Source organism: Larus michahellis, chromosome 19, assembly GCF_964199755.1.
Source record: "Larus michahellis chromosome 19, bLarMic1.1, whole genome shotgun sequence".
Lineage (NCBI taxonomy): Eukaryota > Metazoa > Chordata > Aves > Charadriiformes > Laridae > Larus > Larus michahellis.
In genome coordinates this window covers 2,090,159-2,109,259 of record NC_133914.1, presented here as the reverse complement: position 1 = coordinate 2,109,259, position 19,101 = coordinate 2,090,159, and the positions used below count along the sequence as shown (strand labels likewise).

The following is a 19,101-nucleotide window of genomic DNA, read 5'->3' as shown; positions in this document are numbered from 1 at the left end:
TCTAGGATAGAGATATCCCTGAACAAATAAATAACCTCCAGGCAGCGTCCATCTGGGAGCAGAGGCCGGTGCTTGGGCAGCCGCGCTGGCTGGGGAGGGTCAGGGGGGCTCGGTTGCTCCAGTAAATATTTACTCCAGTCAGATGGAGCCCCACGCCGGGCTGATCTCTGTGACACCCCTGTTCTCAGCTGCGTTTCCCCATGGACGTGTTTGTTTCTCCCACGTGTGAGGCACGGAAACCCTGTGCCCAGTGGCCCCCATTCCCACCCCGTGCTGCAGCCCCAGGCTCCAAGCTGGTGCTGCCCTGCCAGCCCCGGGGGATGCCAGCTGCCCTTGCCCCAGAAACTAATTTCTGCCAAGACACCGGGGCCTGCAGCTGGGCAGGGCCCAAAGCGAGAGCCCCATCCCCGCAACGTCCAAGGCCGGGCGGGACGTGGGGGTTCTGTGCAGCCTGGCCTGGCGGGAGGTGCCCCTGCCCAGGGCAGGGGGTGGAACTGGATGAGCTTTAAGGTTCCTTCCAACCCGAACCGTTCCATGATTCTATCCGTTGTTCATCCAGCAAAACCCCCCTCACTGCCACAAGCGGGGCCGGCGTCCCTCTGCAGGCCCGGCCCTCCCCGGGCATCTCTCGCGGGCAGCAGCACCGCGGACACCGCTGCGGGCTGGGCCCTGCTCCCGGCAGGCACCCAGAGGAGCGGGGGGAGCCGGAACCGGGCCCGGGGGAAGCGCCCGCGGCGGCCCCGGGAACGGCGGGTCGTGCGCGGACCCCGGCGCGGACCCCGGCCCGGCGGCGCCCCCTGGCGGCGAAGCGCCACCCCGGCCCCGCCCATCCCCGCGGTCAGGTGACCCTCCCCGCACGCCGGGATTTGTAGGCGCCTCTCCGTCACGTGAGGCGGGGTAGACCCACCACCTCCCCTGTCACGGCGCCGCGCATGCGCGCCGAGGGCGGGCGCGTTGCACTCTGGGGGCTGTAGTTCGCCGTCGCGGGTGAGGCGGGGCCGGCGGAGCGGCGCGGACTGCGAGTCCCGGCGTGCCCCGCGGCGCGGCGGGTGCGAGAGGCGGCGGGGCCGGGCCGGGCGGGCGGCGGCCGGGCAGGATGTCGCGCCAGGCCGGCCGCGGCACCGAGAGCAAGAAAATGGTAACCGCGGGGCCGCGGCGCCCGAGGGTCCGGGCGGACCCCGGCGCGGGGGGTGCGGAAGAGGCGGAGGCCCGGCGCTGAGGGGGCGGCCTGCGGCAGGGCCCGGCGCCGCCCGCCGCTGGGCCGCGCTGCCCGCCCGGCTTGGCGGGGGATGATCGGCGGGACCGGGCCCTCCGCCTGCCCCAGAGGCCCGAGGCGCGGAGCGGGGGGCTCGGTGCGAGCCGCACCGTGGGAGCGGCGGGGCCCGCCACCGCCCGGGAACGGGCGCGGCCTAAAGCCTCCGGTCCCCGCTGATGTCAGCTGCGGGGCAGGGCGGGGAGCGCCCGGTGCGGCGGGGCCGGGGTCAGGGATCGGGCAGGAGCGGGACAGAACGCAGACGCTTCTCCTCTCTCCCCGGTCCCGCGTTACCCGTCCGGCCGAGCGGAGAAACGGGGGAGGGAGAACGAAACTGCAGAGCCGAGGTCGGGCTCTGGGCCACGCCGGAGCGAACCAGCTCATTTCTCGTGCGATGTCAGTATTTGCAAGCAAGTAGTAAAAAATAAAACCTGTTTTTTCCTCCCTCCTTGGCCGTGTTGACGGGCTGGTTGTGGCTCAGCGGCGGCCAGGCAGCTGCTCCTGCCCCCTCCGCACCACCAGGGGTTCAGCTCCTTAAATACGGTGATTTTTATTTAAGGAATTGGTGTTACTTCATTAGGATTCTGACATTTTTGTAGCCACACAATGGTTACGTAGTGTTGAGACTATACAGTAGTCTGCAATATGCAAAAAAAAATATGGAAAAGTACTGGGCACTTAATTCCATTAGATTGACTGAAAATTAAGAGTTCGTTTACAAATATGAACGTAGAAGTTTGCCTTGTTATAACAGTTTAAAGTTACCTGAATAGCAGTGTCGCAGGCAATAACCACGACCAACACTGGGTTTGCAGACTTTGGGGCTGATAAGAGCAGGTGACGGTGTCATGGCTTTGTACAGTAAATGACAACACCTTGGACCGGTAACAGCGGATTTCCTCCATCCATTCACCCCTACTTTCTCTGGCTGCCAAGCCCTGTCTTTACTAAAATTACTGAAATCCTTAAAAATAGCCTAACCTTTTTTGCATGTTTGTTAAATTCTCTGCCAAACGTCTGACTCTGCCAGTTGAGCTACAGGAGACTTCCGCCTTGTCGGTTGCTCTTGAGTGATGTGAACTTGTGCAACCTTTATCTTTCCAAGACAAAAGCAGAATTGTAAGTAAAGAAACCAAAGAATGTACCAATTCTTTAGATCTAAAATTGGGCAAAAGTACCGAGGGGTCTCACTGGTTCTCTTACAATGACAAGGTGGAATTCCCTGTGTCTTCTAACAAAGCAGATTTCTATTTGTTGAATGTTGCCGTCTGGGATTGATTCCTCCTTGTGTTTGTCTTGCTTTCTGTAATCTTGAAGTGCGATCAGTGTTGTCACTTAACTCTGATGTTGTCTCTTTTCCCTTCCTTTCTGCCTGCCTGCTGCTTTCATTCTGTAGTATTGGTATTTGCCATTCATTTCACCTTCTGCATCTATGCATCTCATGGTAGGTGATAGGCTTTTAATCTGGGATTAGTCTCTCTGTAATGTTTCCGAATGCTAAAACTGAAAGCAGAAATAAATGATGATGGTTTATTTGTTCCTGAAAACACTTCAGGTTCTGTGGAAAGCTAAAGCCTGTTGTAGCTTTTTGTTTTGCAGCCTTTAATGACTGGTCTGGCTTAATGGCTCCCAGGAAAATGCACTTTGACGTAGTTGCTTCAAGTTGAGGATCTGGTGAGAGGGATGGCTGGGGGAGGAGACTCTTCCCTCGGTGTTTTTCTGCAAATCAGGCAACAGTGCAAAGAAAGCCGAGTAACTTTGATCCTAGCCAGGCACAGAAAGAGGATGTGCACAACACAGATCTGCTGACCCGACCTGAAATCATCCTTGCTGTTCCTCTTCTGGGTATGAGGAGCTGATTTTAATGTATGAAGCAAATTATGTGCTTAGATAACTTTCTAGGCACCAGATGAGTCTTGTTTTTTCTTGGTGGCAGAATGTAATAAATCTGAATGGACAAGCATTTTTTGTCCCCTTGAAAGGAGCAGAAGTGGAGCCTAACGAGTGTTGCCTGTTTGCAGAGCGTTCATGAAACACAGATAACGGCAGCTTGAGCCAGTTTGCATCTCTAGGTCAGTGGTCGAAATAAATTCAGGTCGCCGTCAGCTGCACGTTTAGCCATCCGGGAGGTGGTCGGTGGCACACAAAATGACCTGGAGGTGTCATTGCAGTTATCTGGGGATGTGCTTGTTACAGCAGAGAAATGCTAATTGGCAGCTGACAGGAGTTGCCAAGAATGGCTACAGGGGGGCAGCAGCCTCCTGGTTTGCCTCTTCAGGTCAGATTCCGGACCTATTAATGGGAAGTGCTTTGTGTGTGGAGAGAGGGAGACAAAGAAAGTGCTCAGTCGTTCCTAGTCAAAGAGAATTTCTCTTTCTAAGGAGACTGAAGTTGCCTTGCCAAAATATGAATGGGGATCTCTCCTTATTAAGCAGCACATTCCTTTGAGACAGCAGGTTTCTGTTCCCCCTCTCCAGGCCGATGGAAGCAGCGCTGGACACAGATGCGGCAGTGCTCAGTCAGTTTTCTCTTCTGCTTGTACTAAATCCTTTTTGCCTCTGTCTAGAACTCGGAGCTCTTCACGCTGACGTACGGCGCTCTGGTCACCCAGCTGTGCAAGGACTACGAGAATGATGAGGACGTCAACAAGCAGCTTGACAAAATGTAAGTGGATCTGCTGCAGCGGAGCCTTGTAGGAGCTCGGGTTCACAGTGTGGCACGGCTGGGTGCTGCCCTAAAAATAAAAGCCTGGCAGACTGAATTTTATTTAATACTGATATTTCTCAGATTTAAATTTTTTTTCTCCGCTCTTTTCTTTTATAAATGTTGGATGTCTTTCTAAAGCTACACATTTCCCACTCTGTAGCTGTTGTTCTTTTGTACATTCACAGGGGTTACAACATCGGTGTTCGGCTCATAGAAGACTTTCTGGCCCGGTCCAATGTCGGAAGGTGCCATGATTTCCGTGAAACTGCAGATGTTATTGCAAAGGTAGTTGTCAAAGCACAGCTTTGTCCAGTTTTGCGTGTGAGGATAGAGTCTTTGCTACTCGCAGGACTGTTCTGAGAGTTTGACTGCGGTTTTGGGGAGGAAAACGAATTAGATCTCTGACTACTGATGACCGGTGGGAAATGGGAGAAAGGAATGGTGTTTTCAAAACCCTTTAGTAACTTGATAAAGACCAAAGCCGTGCTGTTGCTTCATGGGACGTGTTCTTGTTCATACTGTTTGACGTAACAGATAGCATTTAAAATGTACCTGGGCATCACCCCGAGCATCACCAACTGGAGTCCTGGAGGCGATGAGTTCTCCCTGATCTTGGAAAATAACCCCTTGGTGGACTTTGTTGAGCTCCCTGACAACCACTCGTCTCTCATCTATTCCAACCTGTTGTGTGGAGTGCTGCGAGGTGCCCTGGAAATGGTGAGCCAAGGTCTCTCTTCCAGTGAGACAGAAATAAGAACGACCAAGGTATCAGCACATACTTTATTGTCTAGTCTGTGTTTGCTTTGGATGTGAAATCCATTCCCAGAAGAGCAGAGCTACAGGAGCGCTCGGCTGCTGTGAGTCCCAGAGTTCCTGACCAAGCCCCTTCCTCTTGTGGCCCAAGTAGAGGCACTAGTATCTCCTTGAATGTTTATGAAGCTTCAAAATCTTCACTTTATCACTGCTGTGAGCCCTAGTTGGGAATTTGCTGGAACAAGAGAACAGCTGTGTCTCCAATTCAGGAGTCTGTATTTAGGCTTGATTGTCTTGCTTAGCTGAAATTTTTGAGGAGCATGTGTGGAGCAGCAGGACGCATAGCCCAGCACGAAGCTGGCCCTGATCTCTGCAGGGAGCACTGGTTACACTGTGGGAGGTACATTTGCCAAGGAAAGGTGCCTGCTGTCTACCCTGTAGGCCACGGTGTACAAGGAGGGTGTGATCCTGAAAAGTAGCGAGTGCTTCTGTAGAGCTCTGCATTTGTGTGTCATGCCCTCAGAGTCCTTAAACTCGGTCTTCACAGTCAGGCAAGTCCTAGAGAAGCGGCTGTTGGAGGGAGGTAACAGCTCTTCTTTCCTCTTCCCTAGGTTCAGATGGCCGTAGATGTAAAATTTGTCCAGGACACACTGAAGGGTGACAGCGTCACAGAAATTAGAATGAAGTTCATCAGGCGGATTGAAGACAATCTTCCAGCTGGTGAAGAGTGAATCGCAACCCAGTCTCCCTTTGGGACTGGAGGGGACCAGCTGGTTTTGGCCATTAGCTTTCGTCACAGATCTGTAGGGATAGAGCGCTTTCGTCACAGATCTGTAGGGATCTAGCGCCCCTGTACATTCAGACTGACTGACTGTTTAAGATGTAATTATATTCTTCTACCGTTAACTTCCATCTTCTGTAGAAGACAGTTGTCCAGTTGCTGTTTATTTCACAGGTTCATTCTGATGCTTTTTCATAAGGTGATGTCTTTTTCGTATTACCCTGGGGACTCTTTCTACGCTCAGTTTCTAATTGTGACATTTGGTTGTGCGAGAACTACTGCTCAGACTCCAGAAAGGCTCCAGTCTGTTCAAATCTGAATCCGTCTTCTCTTACCAGAATTGGAGACCAGGCTGTGAGAGCTCACTGATTTACTGTTAAACGCTGTCCTTAAAAAGAGGGGCTTAAAATTCATTTGGAGATAAGTGCATAGTATTTCTGTAGACCAAACTGGCTTCCTGCATTTGATTCTGAAATTACTAGTAAAACGTGAGCTTGATACAAAAGGGTGACTTGGGAGATCCATTTGAGTGTTGGCACCCGGTCGGTTCCTTTTGTGGGAGAGCAGCGGCGTCACCAGCACGGGCAGATTCAGGAGGTTGGTGTGGCTGGGGCCGTTCTGCAGTTTCTCTTCCCCCAGCAGTCTTGTGGCTCTCCTCTCATAAGGGGAGGACGGTGAAATTGCAGTGGAGCAGCAGTAAATAATTTAAATGGAGAAAAGGAAAGAGAGGGTAAAATGCCATCGGTGGTCTGCAGCGGGTCCAGCCCAGGGGCCGCGGGGCAAGTCCACGGAATGAAAAGCCAAACTCAAGACTAACGACTGGGCGGTGATCAATGTGTTTCAGCGGGTAGAGCCTGTTCCCCTGTTAACGGTCTATAAACACTGCGCAGTGCGGAGGATGTGCCGGGGTGTATTCTCACAGATGTTTAGGCTACAACAGAATTTCCCGTGTTACTTGAATTGGCAAGCTCTGGCAGTCTGTAGCACCCGCTGTTCGTTAAAATAAATACACAAAGTAGTATTAGATCTCAAAAAGCAAGATATTGGAAAATCAACTTCCTCTGCCATCCCGGTTAGCCAGAAAACGCAGTCAGACGTTCAGTTCTCAAATCACTTTACATAGCATGAAGGCACAGATCCACAGAGATAATTAGGAGCTTCAGGTCGATGCTTTCACTCACGCCCACGGGAGCTGGCGGCTCCGATACCTTTGTAGGTTTATGCCTGAGTGTAAGGTGAGAGAGAACGGTGCTGCTTGTGCTGCCGCTCGTTTTGGTTCTCTGGACACTGGTGGCTCTCCCCGTCCCTTTTTTTGCCCAAATGAGCCCCTTTGGTGGGAGGGTTGGGGTGCCTGGTGTGATGCGTGTCCTGCGAAGGGGCAGAGAGGAGCTGTAAAAGCAGCCGAAGAATGACATGGAGGAGCAGCGGTGGCTGATGGGTTTTGGAGGCAGAGGTGCTGCGTGGCCATGTCACAGAGATGAAAAAGATCTGTCATTTCTCATTGTTGACCATTATAATTCATTTTAAGGCTGCATTTTAAAAGCGATTGCATTAAAAGAATCCCGGTGTCAACTCTTTGGTTTCCTCTTCCTTTGGCGACGCAGCGGCGAGCGGCGTGGGCTCGGCGCCCTGCAGGGTGGCAGGGTGACGGCAGCGCCGCACCAGGAATGTCTGACGGCCGGCGTGCCTGAAAGCTGCTGCACGAAGGGAACCTGCCCAGTATTCAGCGCACGGAGGGATTGTGGCGGGGGGTGGGACTCGGGGGCTGATGCAGTCAATGTTTGCTTGTTCGAGGACTGGTCTTTTCCTGCCCCGTGAATACCCGTGCGGGTACGTTAGCCGGGGCTCGCTACCGCCAGCCCAAGGAGCGAGCTGGGACATGCTATTTGTGGTCATTCATAGCGGCAAAAAATCACCTCGGGAGGCACCTGTGCCCCCCCCGTGCCCACTCAACGTGGGGGCTGCTCCATGGCTGCCATCAGCCACGCAGTGCTGCGGCCGGGAGCGCGCGGGCGAGGAATGGCGACTGCTGGCTCCGGCAGGAGCTCTTGCCCTCCCTGCTTGTAGAAATGGTGCAGATGCTCCCCAGGAGCCCGTGGCGTGAGGGAGCCGCCCCACAGCCTGCCAGGGGGCATCCCCCCGCGCCAGGGGGCACCCCACAGCCTCGCACAGAGCACCCAGGGCTGCACCACGGCCGCTGCCACCCCCGGGGACCAGGAAGCAGCAGCTTTTACAATAAAGAGGCTTTTCTCTTTGGCTGGGGCTGGTGAGCGTCACGTGTCCCCAGCCTGGCCGGTGACAAAAGCCAGGCTTTGCCAGCCAAAGTGTCCCCAGACAGCCCCGACACGCACCCGGCTCCTGAGACAGCCCTGGGCAGCGGCTGCCCCGGGGGACTGTCCCAGGGGGAGGGGGGGCCCGTGTCCTCCTCGCTGACGTACAGCTAAAAGGGGGCGATTTTGCAACGGTGAGCTCGTGCCGGGTCCTTTCCCTCCTTCCTGGGGTCCTGGGGTCCCGCTGCCGCCCCCCCGGGAACTATGGGGCTGCGCCGTAATGTGCTGGGGCGACTGGGTCAAAACCAGCCCAGACCCTCTGGAAGAACAAAAAGCAAAAATTGCATTAAGTAAATTAAAACTGTCTACTACCGAGTAGCTCATTGTAGACAAGGGAGAATATGCAAAGAGCTCTGTTTGAAACCTACTAAATATTACCATGTGCTGTTTATAGGAAACAAATGGGGAAAGGCATGCTGCATCAATAAAACCCTGAACATGGTTGGAGTTGGACTCGAGCCTTTCCACGGCTCTAGGTTATTGAATACCCTTCACTTTCATGTAGTGCCAGGCCTGACCCCTGGACACATACCGCGAAGGGGAAAGTTGACTTGTGGGAATAATAGACATTCCTGGTGAACGATTTAACCTGGCAGGAAAAGAGGCGACTTTCAGCCTTTCATATCTCGGCGTGATATTAGAGATGACAATAGCAACAAGCCAAGGAGGGGACGCGGGACACGGGGCGGGAGCGCTGCCGGAGAGTGATGCTGCCGGACCCCAGCAGACGGCGGTGCGCAGGACGAGCCCCCCTGGCTGTGCCTGGCCCCTGCCTGCCCACACTGGCCACTCGGCCACCCTGGCCACCCCGTGGTGGCAGCAGATGGACTCTGCATCACCCAGACCCCGGCTTCCAGCCGCAGTGCTGCATCCCAACCCCATCCTGGGCTCCCAGAGTGATGGGTCCTGGGAGCTTTATTCGCAGCGGTGCCCGCAGAGGGTGGAAGGAGCTTTTCCAGCCCTCGCCTCCCTCAAGCTCTGTTTTCTCTCATGGGAGAGCAGGAATTCAGACAGTGCCGAGCCGGAGCGTGTCCCAAAAGTGCACACTGGCGGGAGCTGAACTCCCATCCCAGGCATGATGTACCAGAGTCCAGCTTGAGGGTTTAAACCAATTCATCCCCCCAGGTGCTCCCGCTCCCCGCTCGCCTGGGGTTCGTTGCCTGCTTTTGCTGCAGCAGCCGACGAGGGCAGTTTGCTGCCGCCCTGCTCCGACTGTGCAGGACGGGGCTGCGGGGTGTTTTGGCTGCAGCAGGGCTGGCGGTGAGCCCGGCCACGCACGCAGCCACGCTCCGCACCACCAGCCCACACCCACAGCACCCGCGTCCCACCCTCGCACCAGCCCAGTGAGGGGAGGTCCCTTCTCCCCTCACTGGTGGGAAGCAGAGCTCCCAGCCCCGCTCCCACCACCTAACCTGGGAGCGTGTGGCAGCCCTGGGCACCGTCCCTCTGCAGACCTGGCACCCGCTGATGGGGCAGGGACGGTGCCGGGAGAGGAGCCCAGATGGGGACGGGGGAATCTCTCCAGGAGGGAAGAGTTTCCGGAGTGGTGTCCTCACTGCCAGGGCAGCTCCCACAGCTTTCAGCCAGATGTGCTTGGCCAGGGTGCCAGGCGCTCGCTGGAGCTGTGAGAAGGATATTTCACTCTCAAGGACTTGTCTGCTGGGATGGCAGTTCCTCGGCAGGGCTGGCACAGAGCCGGTGGCCCCGAGCAGCGCCGGGCTGGCACCATCCGCTCACCGGCTCAAACAGCCCCCTCGAGTCCCACATGCGCGGGATGCTCAGCCCCAGCCCCTCGGGGTGCCCCAGCCCCACGTCCCGCTGCAGCCGTGCACTGAAAAACTGCTGGCTGCACGAGGGCCAGGCGAGAGGATGCTCGGGGTGCCGGTTCCAGCCAGGCACGTCCCCTGTCCCAGGACTCCCAGCTCTGGCCAACCTGGCCGAGCTTCTCCCCGCACTTGGCACCACATGAATACATTCTCTGCCTGATAACAATCTGGCAACTTTGGGTATTGCGATGCTTTAATAAACCTTCCCGTATACTCGGGCTGGCTGCAAAGTGCATTCAGCTGACCCAGGGAGCCTGGGCAGCTTGCAAAATCCTTTCCCAGAGCACAGCCATGCTGCAGAACCACTGCCCTGGCCCAAACATGGTTTCCAAAGCTGTGAATGCCCACCGGCAGCAGTGCTGGGTCAGGGCAGCCCTTTGGCGATGCTCCTTGGCACCCGCCCTCCTGCAGCATCCCGTGCCAGGGCCGAGGAAGGGGAGGAGGTTTCTGCAGGGTGGGACGAGAGCAGCCCCAGCAGCGCTGCTCAGAGCTCTGCCACAGTTTGGTGGCGTTTGGTATTTCGGGTGAAGGGAAGGAGGCTCCATTGTTCCTCTTTTATTGTTTTCTGTGTTTCCTAAGCGGGACAGGCACCCTCCTCCCATGCTCTGCCCAGCCGCGGAGCTGGTCCAGCCCTTTGAAAGTCTCACTGCAGCGAAGGCGACTGTTAAAGTCACGGGTGAACAGAAGCACGGAGAGGAGCTTCCCCGCTCCCAGGCACAGACTGGCCCCAGCAGCACGTGCAGGGATGAAGGGTGTCCAGGGGAGGAATCCAGTTTGTCTCAGTGTCCCCTTCCACCCCCATGCCCGGTCAGGTCCATGCTCTCATGTCACTGCGTGGCGCTTTGTTTCCATACGCAGCAGTTCAGGCAGCTTGTGCCAATCTGTGATGGGAAGGCACGTCCCTGGGCGACAGCGTGACAGTGGCAGAAGAGGCTGACACCAGCCGAGCCATCGTTCCTGCCACGGTGCCGTGACCCAGCGAGCATGCCGGTGCTCTCCTGGCCACGGGACGGTCCAGCCACCCCCAGCCCGCCTCCCGCCAGGCAGCCGGCCAAAGACCATCCTTTCCGCCTTTCTCCCTGTGGTTTCACTGCTCTCAGTTTCTCGTTCCGCTCCACACAACTAAACCCCAATAATTAAAACCACAGCCGCTATTGTCCTGCCGGCAGCGGCACCGTTCCCCTGCGGAAGCCGTTCCCCCGCTGCCCGGTGGCGCAGGGACACGGCGCTGGGCTCCCTCCGAAAGGGTGCAGGGGTGCCACCGTTCCGCACAAACACTGAAGCCACGAGCTCGCTGCCATCCCAGAAATAAAGACCCCGGGCAGAGCAGGGGGCACCGGTTCAGCCTTTTCCACAGAAGGTGCAAAATTTCCAAGGGCCAATCAGCAAACGCAGCCAGAACCCCGAGCGTCCAGCTCGCGCGGATCTGCCCGGAGGCAGCTTGGGAAGCTGCTGGTGTTGCGCAGCCTTGGCCCGTGACAAGACCTTCAGCTGTGGGCCAGGAACAAACAGGCATTTTGATGAGAAATGTTTGCTTTCTTTCAAAATAGTTTTAATTTTGGCTTCCAAGGAAGGGAGTGGATGAAGTGGCTTGTGTTTCCCTGAGCTGCGGCAGGGCACGTTCTCAAAGGGCATCTAACCCGTCCCAGGGCAGGAGCCGCTCTCAGCCCATCCCCGCGGTGCTTGGGCTGAGCCGGGCTTACAGACCCGGTGATGGAGCTCCAGGCAGCCCAGCTCCTGCTCAGCTGCCCCAAAAGCTGCTCCTTTCTCGATTAAATCTTCCCTGCAGCCATTCAAACCCGCGACGTCCTGCCCTGAAGCAGTGCCAGGGCAAGTGGCTCAGTTGCCACTTCCTCCTTTCCCGGTTGCCAGCCCCCACACCAGCAAGATGGCACCAACCGGGGGCCACGCAGGAGCCCCCCATCACACAGCCCACCCCCAGCCCCATCCCGTCCCCACCGTGGTGAGCAGCTCACCACAAGCAGGACAAACTGGATGGCAGGGAATGGGCTGCGGTCAAGTCTTCCAAGCGGTTAAGTTAATAGAGAGAGGAGCGAAACGATTCGAAAATGTAAAGCCAATCCCCTCCCCGAACGAAGCAAAGCCCCAGACTTTCATCTCAGCCCCGGGGATCCCGTTGGCTTCTCCCTGCCCGTCACGCGCGGGCAGCCGAGACATGGGAGCTCTGCTCGGGGAAGAGCACTCGCCAGAACAACGTCTCTTTTTCCAGCAGAAAAATATTGATTTTATTTTAATTAGTGCTAGTGCTGACATCCAAGAGCTCGGAGAGATGTCAGGCACGGGGCCGGCTCTGCCCCAGGCTGTGGCTCCACATCCCCGTCCCACCGCTGGGCTGGGAGCTCCCCATGGCCTCCCCCGTGCCCCGGCTGGAGCCAGCATCTGCCTGGGGCCACTGCCGCCATCGCGGCCTCTTGCCCAAGCTCCCCGGCCAGGGCCGTCATTGCTCCCCTGGCCCCGCAGCGGTGAGCCATTGCTGGGAAGGCACTTGAGCAAGATGCCACGGAGCAGCCGGAGGGGCATCCCCCGTGGAGGGGACAAACACAGTGGCTTCCTCGAGCACAGAAGCAACTCGGCAGGACCTCTGCTTGCCCAGTGTGGAGGAGCCTGGAGGGAGCAGAGAGGCGATGGCGCTGCCCTGGGCTCCCCAGGCTCCAGCATCCCCCTGCCCCACACTCCTGCACCCCCTTGCCCGGGGCTCCAACATCCCCTGAGCTGCAGCATCCCGGCCAGGCAGGGCATGGGGAGTGTGCCACGGGTGCCGGCTGGCCAGGAGCTGGGGAACAGAGCGTTAACCGGGGCAGCCGGGCCGGGGAGCGGAGCCGGAGGAATGAGGAAGCCGAGGAGCGGGTACCCGTAGTGGAAACGGCTTGGCACGGGCTGTGGAAAATGGAGGCCTAGAGAAATGTGACAGCAGGCTGGACTGGCTGGGAGTACCACACAGGCGTATTTAAGCCTTCAAGCCTGCCATTGTTCTCCCCTAATTATTCCCACTCCCTGAGTATTACACCCCATAATTCAGGAAAGCTGAGTAATGGAAGAAACAACAGCAATTTTAATCTCTCAGTACCGGTGGTCTCCACCAAAAAAATGCTTTCAAGAGCTCTGCGGTCGCGACTTCCTCGGTTTGGTGGGCAGCAGAGGGGAGGCAGAGCTCAGCCACCGGCCCATGGGTGCTCGGCTGAGACCGGAGGCGTGCGGCGACAGGACCGGGACCTTCCTCCTGGTGATGGGAAAGGAGCCGGAGGAACACGCCGGGTGCTGGGAATATCCACGCCTGGTACCACATGAGCCCCACACCAGCAGCCGGGGTGGCTTTGGGGTGATGCTGGCAGCCCCTCGCCCCCCTGCACTGGGGAACACTGGTCGGCACGGCTGCTGCTGGGGAGGGCCAGAGCCCAGCAAAGCAACAGCCTCCCATCACCAGCACTTTATCTTCCGCTCTCAGCTGGACCACAGAGAAAAGATCTGGGCATCAGTTTTTGGTCAAAACATGTTTTTCTAAATGGGAACTGGCATTTGGAAAAGGAAATTCTGATCTCCCTAGAAATACTCTTGGTTTTTGACGAAAGCCACCACAGATTTGTTCCCCGAGGAGAAAGTTTTGGGTAACCACGTTCCCACTCCTGCGAGGAACAGGACACGGAGTCAGAACCAGCAGCACTGGGTGCTCCAGAGGAGCCCGCGTTTTGGGGGGCTGGAGCCCCCACCCCGCCCTTGTTCCTCTGCCCGCTCCGGCACCCCCGGCTGCATCCAGGCACCCACACCTTCCCACCAGCCCTGCTCCCACCATGGCTCCGAGCACGAGCTAAGAGCGTGGGGGGTTAAAACAGGTCTCCCTGCTAATTTAGCATCACTTGCCCCTCATTTCTCAGGGGCAGGGAAGGAAGAACAGGCAGCAGCGCCCGCACACGTACGCCAAGCATGGGAAGCAAAGGACTATGTGTAGGGCCCGGGCATCCTTTGAGAGCACCCCGAGGATGGGACATTCCTTCCCGGGCACATGCTGCTGGCGGCAGCCATCACCTCCACCCCTCCCTCCTTTCCCATCCCTGACGCGCAGTGAAAGCGCCACAACAAGCCCAGGTCCGCCCTGCCCTGGCTTTCTGCACGCAGCGGCTAACCTGTAATAATCACACCAACCGTTTTCCCTCCCGTTTGAAGCTTCAGCAATAGTAACGCTCAGGCCAAATAAACAGCAAACTATAGCTCACGGAGCCAGGCAGCAACTTGCCGTACGGACGAGCCCATCGCAGCCCACGGCAGGGATTACACTGGGAGCAGAGGAGACAGAGCCAGGGGTTTGGAAACGCAGCGTAGCATCACTTTGCAGCAGCTGATCTATAGTTTCAGCTACGTGATGCTCAGCTCCCTGTTACATTTAGCAAAGCTTCGCTGGAAGTCGCATCCTTGCCCCAGGTACAAGCCAGGGCAATGGCTCTGCCACAGCATCCATTGGAGCCACGTGACAAGCCACCAGCCCCGGGGACAGGTCACCCCGCAGCCACCCGCTAGGGTTAACCTTAATGACACGCAGCTCAACCTGCTGCATCCTTAGCACCCAAGGTCCCCAGGCATCGCAGGTGAGGTGGGACAGGGTGGCCCGAAGGTGGCCATGCTGGCAGCAGCAGGGCGCGCTGCCTCTGTGTGGTCTGCAGCCATCTGGATGTACTTACAGCAATACTGCAGCAATTGCTAAAAGATCAAAAAACTTCAGGCCAACCTTGATTCCCATTGCATTTTTTGCATTTTTGAGGACTCGAGTCTAAAACCTGACAGCGGGGAGGGGTGTCGCCTGCACGGCCCAGGAGCGCTCAGCACAGTGCTGCGGGACTGCGAGGGCGATGGCCAGGCTCTGCGGCATCGCTGTGAGACCCCACGGGATCCCGGGGAGCGACCCCAAGGAAATGCTCTGTTGGACCCTTTGTCTGTACCCGGCACATGGAGCTGGCACTGTTTCTGCTGGGGGGGGGGGGGGTGTCAAAATCCCGGAGCAGGGCCCTGCTGAGACCCCCCCCGGGGCTCCCGCTTGCAGCAACAGGAGGGGGCACCTCAGGTCTCCCCATCCCTGAGGCCAGGGAAGATGCCAAGAAGCCATCACGACCCACGCCTGCCCCAACTCCCGCCAGCCGCACCTCCCCTCCCGGGGCTGCCAAGCCCTTCGGAATCTCAGAAACATGGAAAAAAACATGTCCCAGCGTCCACACAGCCCTGCCCGGCCGGGAAGGGGTTATCCCAGCATGGGGGTGAAGCAATGCTGATTTACTGGTCACACGCCACCTCCATCTGCACCGGAGAGTGCTGAGGTTCAGCCATCTGGGCCTCAGACACCCCACAGCACAGCTGGATCCTGCCTGGTCCCACTCCCACAGCCAGCCCCAGCCCCACGAGCTGCTTGTTCACCCCTCCCTCTGTCCCAGGTGGTTCTGAGTCACCACAGCCCAAAGTTTCCAGTCACTCCAGATCCCCCCAGCCCCTCCCAGCAAAGGGAGGACAAAGCAAACACACCCAGGAGCCCCCGTCAGCACCCACCTGTGTCCATGGGGTATGTCCAGCTCCAGGGCTGAGCGCTGCAGTAGCCGCGTCCCTGTATTTGCACTGGGAAGAGGAAGGGACACACATCAGGGTGCTTGTTTCCAAAGGACATTACACCCACATCAGCAGGAAGTCGTTACCAACTCACACTAATTGAGCAAGGCTGAGGCAGGAGCACCCCGTGCTGCACATAGCCGAGCCCCAGCTGGGGTGAACTGCTGGGGGCAGCCCACATCCAGACAAGCCAGTAGGCTCCTGGCCCTGTTATTGTAAGAGCACATCAAGGAAAAGGGCCCTTCTCCACCCCACAGTTCCCCCACCCAGCCCAAAGTGTCTGCAGAAGAGTCTCCATGTTGATTTTGGGCTGGGATAAAAGTCAAGCCACGCTGGCTGTCAAACTGCCCCACTCAAGGCTGGCACTTGGGAAGGTCACCATGGGGCACCCAGGTTTGTGAACTGGGTGCTGCGTGGTTGGGACTGGGGTATCTGGGGGTAGGTAGCCCTGGGCTTTACCCCCGCTTGGGCACAGCTCCCTGTGAGGGAGGGTCCTCAGCTCCCACCCTGTGCCATGCTTCAGGGGGACCAGTCAGACCCCCACACCCAGGACCTCAGCTAGTCCTTCTCAGCAGCCCGGGGCCAGCCACGGTCTCCACCTGGACACTTCCCAGGACAGCACCAGTCCCAGCTCCATCCTGGCTGCTCCCCAGGGGGCTGGGCCTCCCCCGTCAGCACACTGCCGGCCAGCACGCTACTCCCCACCCCAGCCACCCCCCAACCTGACAAGCAGAGCCAAGGCAGGGCTGCAGCAGGGTGGGCAGCCACTGGCATCGCTCCCGCTGACACACAAGGTGTGACCTCGTACCCCTGGGGGCAGATGGACCCCTGGGGGTTTTCCAGCAGGCTGCCTCCCTGGCCAGTGGCAGAGCTAGCCACCGCCACAGTAGCCACCAGCCCAGGCTCAGCCCTGCCCGGGAAAGCCCAGGGGCTGCTCCTGCCCACCAGCACCGAGCTGGCCTAAAAGGCAGCGTCTGAAAACCCCATGTAGAAAGAGGCAAAGGAGCCCCCACCAGCCCAAGGAGAGACCCCAGGAGCAACATCCCCACCTTACCCAGAGGGAAGAGCCCAAGCGCAGCAGCACCAGCCACACAATCAGCCCTGGGCTGGGCTTCTGGCCCCTTATATATGGCAAGTGCAGGCAGCCCCACCTGGGGGGGTCTGTCAGCCCCAGGTGTGCAGGTCCCACTGCCTGGCTGGGGCTCGCCCTGCCCACACCCTGCCTGGCCAGCACTGCCCCACAGCAGCCTGCCCACTCACCCGGCACGGGGACCACTGCCCACCCCGCACCGACACCGGTCTTCATGTAGGGGAGGGAGATTTTATCTGCGGGCATGGAAAGGGTTAAACCTCTTCCTCTCCTTCCCCAGTGGGGTGCCCAGTGCTCACCCCTGGGATTGCATTCCCAGTGGTGGTGTGCATTCCCAGGCTGAGCTCCCAGCAGCAGCCAGTCCTGCGCCACGGCATCGTGGCACTGCCGCAGCACCATGGCACTGGGCTGTGGCTCTGGCTGCTCTCACACCGGGCAAACCAGAGACTCTGCGGGCAGCCACGGCAGCCCGGCGTGTGCTGAGCCACATGGGACCCCTTGGCACTCCAGGCACGGCAAAGGTGCGAGCCCCAGCACCAGACACGCTGTCACTGCCCTCCACACACCCGCACGGCCCCGGCACGCTCGGCCTGCACAAGAGCTGCTCAGAGAGGTGGCACCCCACTAATTAATCATTAGCTCCGTCCTCACGGCTGGGGTGGTGGAGGGGGCAAGCAGGAGGCGGGCACCCGCTCCTCTGCCAGTCCCTGCCCGTGCTGACTGAATGGCTCAGTCATTAACGGGAGTGGGGCTCGTTTGGCTTTTCCCTTGCGCCGCCTGGAAAGGGGCCACTTACTGTTTTACAACTAAAATAACAAATTATTTCATAGAGGGCTGGAGCTGCTGGGAGCTCTCGGACCGGCCGCGGCGCGGCGCCGGGGCAGGCGGCACAGCCTCCCGCGCCCCGTCTCTGGCGCTGGCACCAGCCGTGGCCCAGGGCCACCAAAGCCGTGCCCACGGGGAGCACATGGTTCCCACAGGCACGGGCAAAGAGGGCACAAGTGACAGAGAAGGAGGAAGGGGAGCACCAGGGGCAAGGGCTGACACATCCCCATGGTTGCCTGTCCCCATTGATGCTCACCGCCCCACGGGACCCCATCCCCTGGTGATGCCCAGGGACCCCCAGCCCTACAGACGACTCTGCGGGGGGCGACGGGCTCCGTGCAGTGGATGCGTCCGCATCCTGCAATCCTGCCCCGTGGCTCTGGGTACCGGTGATGCCACGTCTCGAGCGCTCAGCTTCCTCTGGGAACGGGAAGCTCTGCCCCGGCTTCCTCTCCCAGGGAAGGCGATGGGAACCAGCCCGGGCCCCGGCTCCCTGCCCTGCCCTCCGGAGCCGCTCCCACACTGCCTGGCCTCGCAGCCGGCTCTCTGGGGGCCGCAGGACGCAGCCCCACGCTGGCACCCGTCGAGCAGGGCCCCCGCGCCGCCTCCCCAGGGCGACCTGCTGACAGCCCCAACAATAGCATGGCTGATAAAAATCGTAGAGCAACAAGTGCACTTCCCCGGGCAGTGCCCTGCCAAGGCCGCCCACCCCTGCCTGCCCAGCCGGGTGCTGCGGGCTGGGGGGGCCGGGGGGAGCCCAGCCGGGGGTGCCAGGAGCCTGGAGCTCGCCAGGACCTGGGCTTTGTGCCTCTGCTCTGCTGGCCGGACCTCCTCGGAGAATGACCCCCATAAAACGAAGCGGCAGCTGTTTGGTGGATAATAAAACTTTTTTTTTTTTTTTTTTTTTCTCTTTTACAACTAGTTTACTGCATAAACGTTTCAGCAGCACAGCAGAGCACCGGGAGCAGCAAAACTCCTCTCGTGCTGCTGCGCACCCCAGGCGGGTCATGGGGCAGCTCCTGGATGGGCTGCAGGACCCTGCCCTTGTCCCATGGCGGGGGTCCCCAGCACCCATGGGAGCAGCATGAAGATGGCAGCACCCATCCTGGTGCAGGAACAGTGTGGGGAGGAGGGATGCAAACCAGGAGGGTGACAGCAGCCGGGCAAGTCTGTTCCCAATGGCTCCTCTCCTGAGCCGCCCCCCTCCAGGGATGGCTGGATGCTGGGGGGGGTCACCCCGGCCCCGGGACGGAGCAGCTGCTGGGACCCAGGGACTCTTCACCCGCCGGCTCCGGAGGCAGATTTACTAGCTCGTAGCCAGGGGTGTTTATGGTGGGCTGGAATGCGCACCCCCAGCACGTGATGAATTTACAATGTGCCAACGAGTGGATTTATTCCTACCCCACTGTCAGTGAATTAATCACAGCAGCCACGGGAAGGCTGGAGGCGCAGGGTGGGATGAGGTGCCCGGAGAGGAGGGTGGCAGGGGGCACGTCGGGCACAGGGCATTGCAGGGACGGTGCCTGGCTCTGGTTATGCCAGCCCTGTCGCCTTGAGCCGCGGTGGGCTCCGGAGCTGCCGTGTCCCCTCCAGTGCTCCTGCCAAGCTGATGTCTCAGGGAGCTGGTTTGGGTTAGGTGAAGCTGGGGAAGCCGGGAGAGGAGCACCTTTTCCAGCTGATTTCATGCTCACAAATACTGCTGTTCCCCAGGGAGACGCGTTTTGCCTCCCCCGCCCTGCCCTGGCGGGACACAGAACCTGATGTGCAGGGCACCCATCACTCGGGCTGCTCTTGCCGCGGCTCCCACCTGCCCCCGGGGGACCCAGAGGGCAGCTGAGAATTAATGTGTTCAGGAAAAGCACAGCCCGGGGGGTTATTCTCTGGGAATCTCCCAGGTTTGCCGCCCCAGCGCCATTGGCAGGGCCGTGTGT

General features: G+C 58.7%; 1 protein-coding gene and 1 long non-coding RNA gene across 3 annotated transcripts; one reads left to right on the top strand and one right to left on the bottom strand.

Annotated features, from left to right (window-relative positions):
* The first annotated feature begins 991 nt into the window (after positions 1-991).
* On the top strand, positions 992-7,064 carry TRAPPC3 (trafficking protein particle complex subunit 3). Of its 2 annotated transcripts, none has more exons than XM_074563045.1 (5): positions 992-1,138; positions 3,819-3,916; positions 4,144-4,243; positions 4,493-4,675; positions 5,323-7,064. In XM_074563045.1, exons 1-5 carry the CDS (start codon positions 1,097-1,099, stop codon positions 5,440-5,442), a joined length of 543 nt encoding a protein of 180 aa, XP_074419146.1. In that variant the 5' UTR covers positions 992-1,096; the 3' UTR covers positions 5,443-7,064. The 2 variants fall into 2 exon arrangements, with proteins under 2 accessions (XP_074419146.1, XP_074419145.1); XM_074563044.1 differs by having other exon boundaries at positions 1,010-1,138; positions 4,493-4,723.
* Positions 7,065-12,646: 5,582 nt separating this feature from the next.
* LOC141732970 (uncharacterized) lies at positions 12,647-15,265 on the bottom strand. Its single transcript, XR_012584190.1, has 3 exons — positions 15,199-15,265; positions 13,791-13,940; positions 12,647-13,292 (listed from the first exon to the last, which is right to left on the bottom strand). It is a non-coding gene; the product is annotated as an uncharacterized LOC141732970 (long non-coding RNA).
* Positions 15,266-19,101: the final 3,836 nt, after the last annotated feature.

Excerpts from the sequence above, each read along its gene's own strand:
- TRAPPC3 (XM_074563044.1), top strand. The coding sequence starts at position 1,097 with ATGTCGCGCCAGGCCGGCCGCGGCACCGAGAGCAAGAAAATG. Across the intron at positions 1,139-3,818 it reads GCACCGAGAGCAAGAAAATG|AACTCGGAGCTCTTCACGCT; the intron begins GTAACCGCGGGG and ends GCCTCTGTCTAG. Across the intron at positions 3,917-4,143 it reads AACAAGCAGCTTGACAAAAT|GGGTTACAACATCGGTGTTC; the intron begins GTAAGTGGATCT and ends GTACATTCACAG.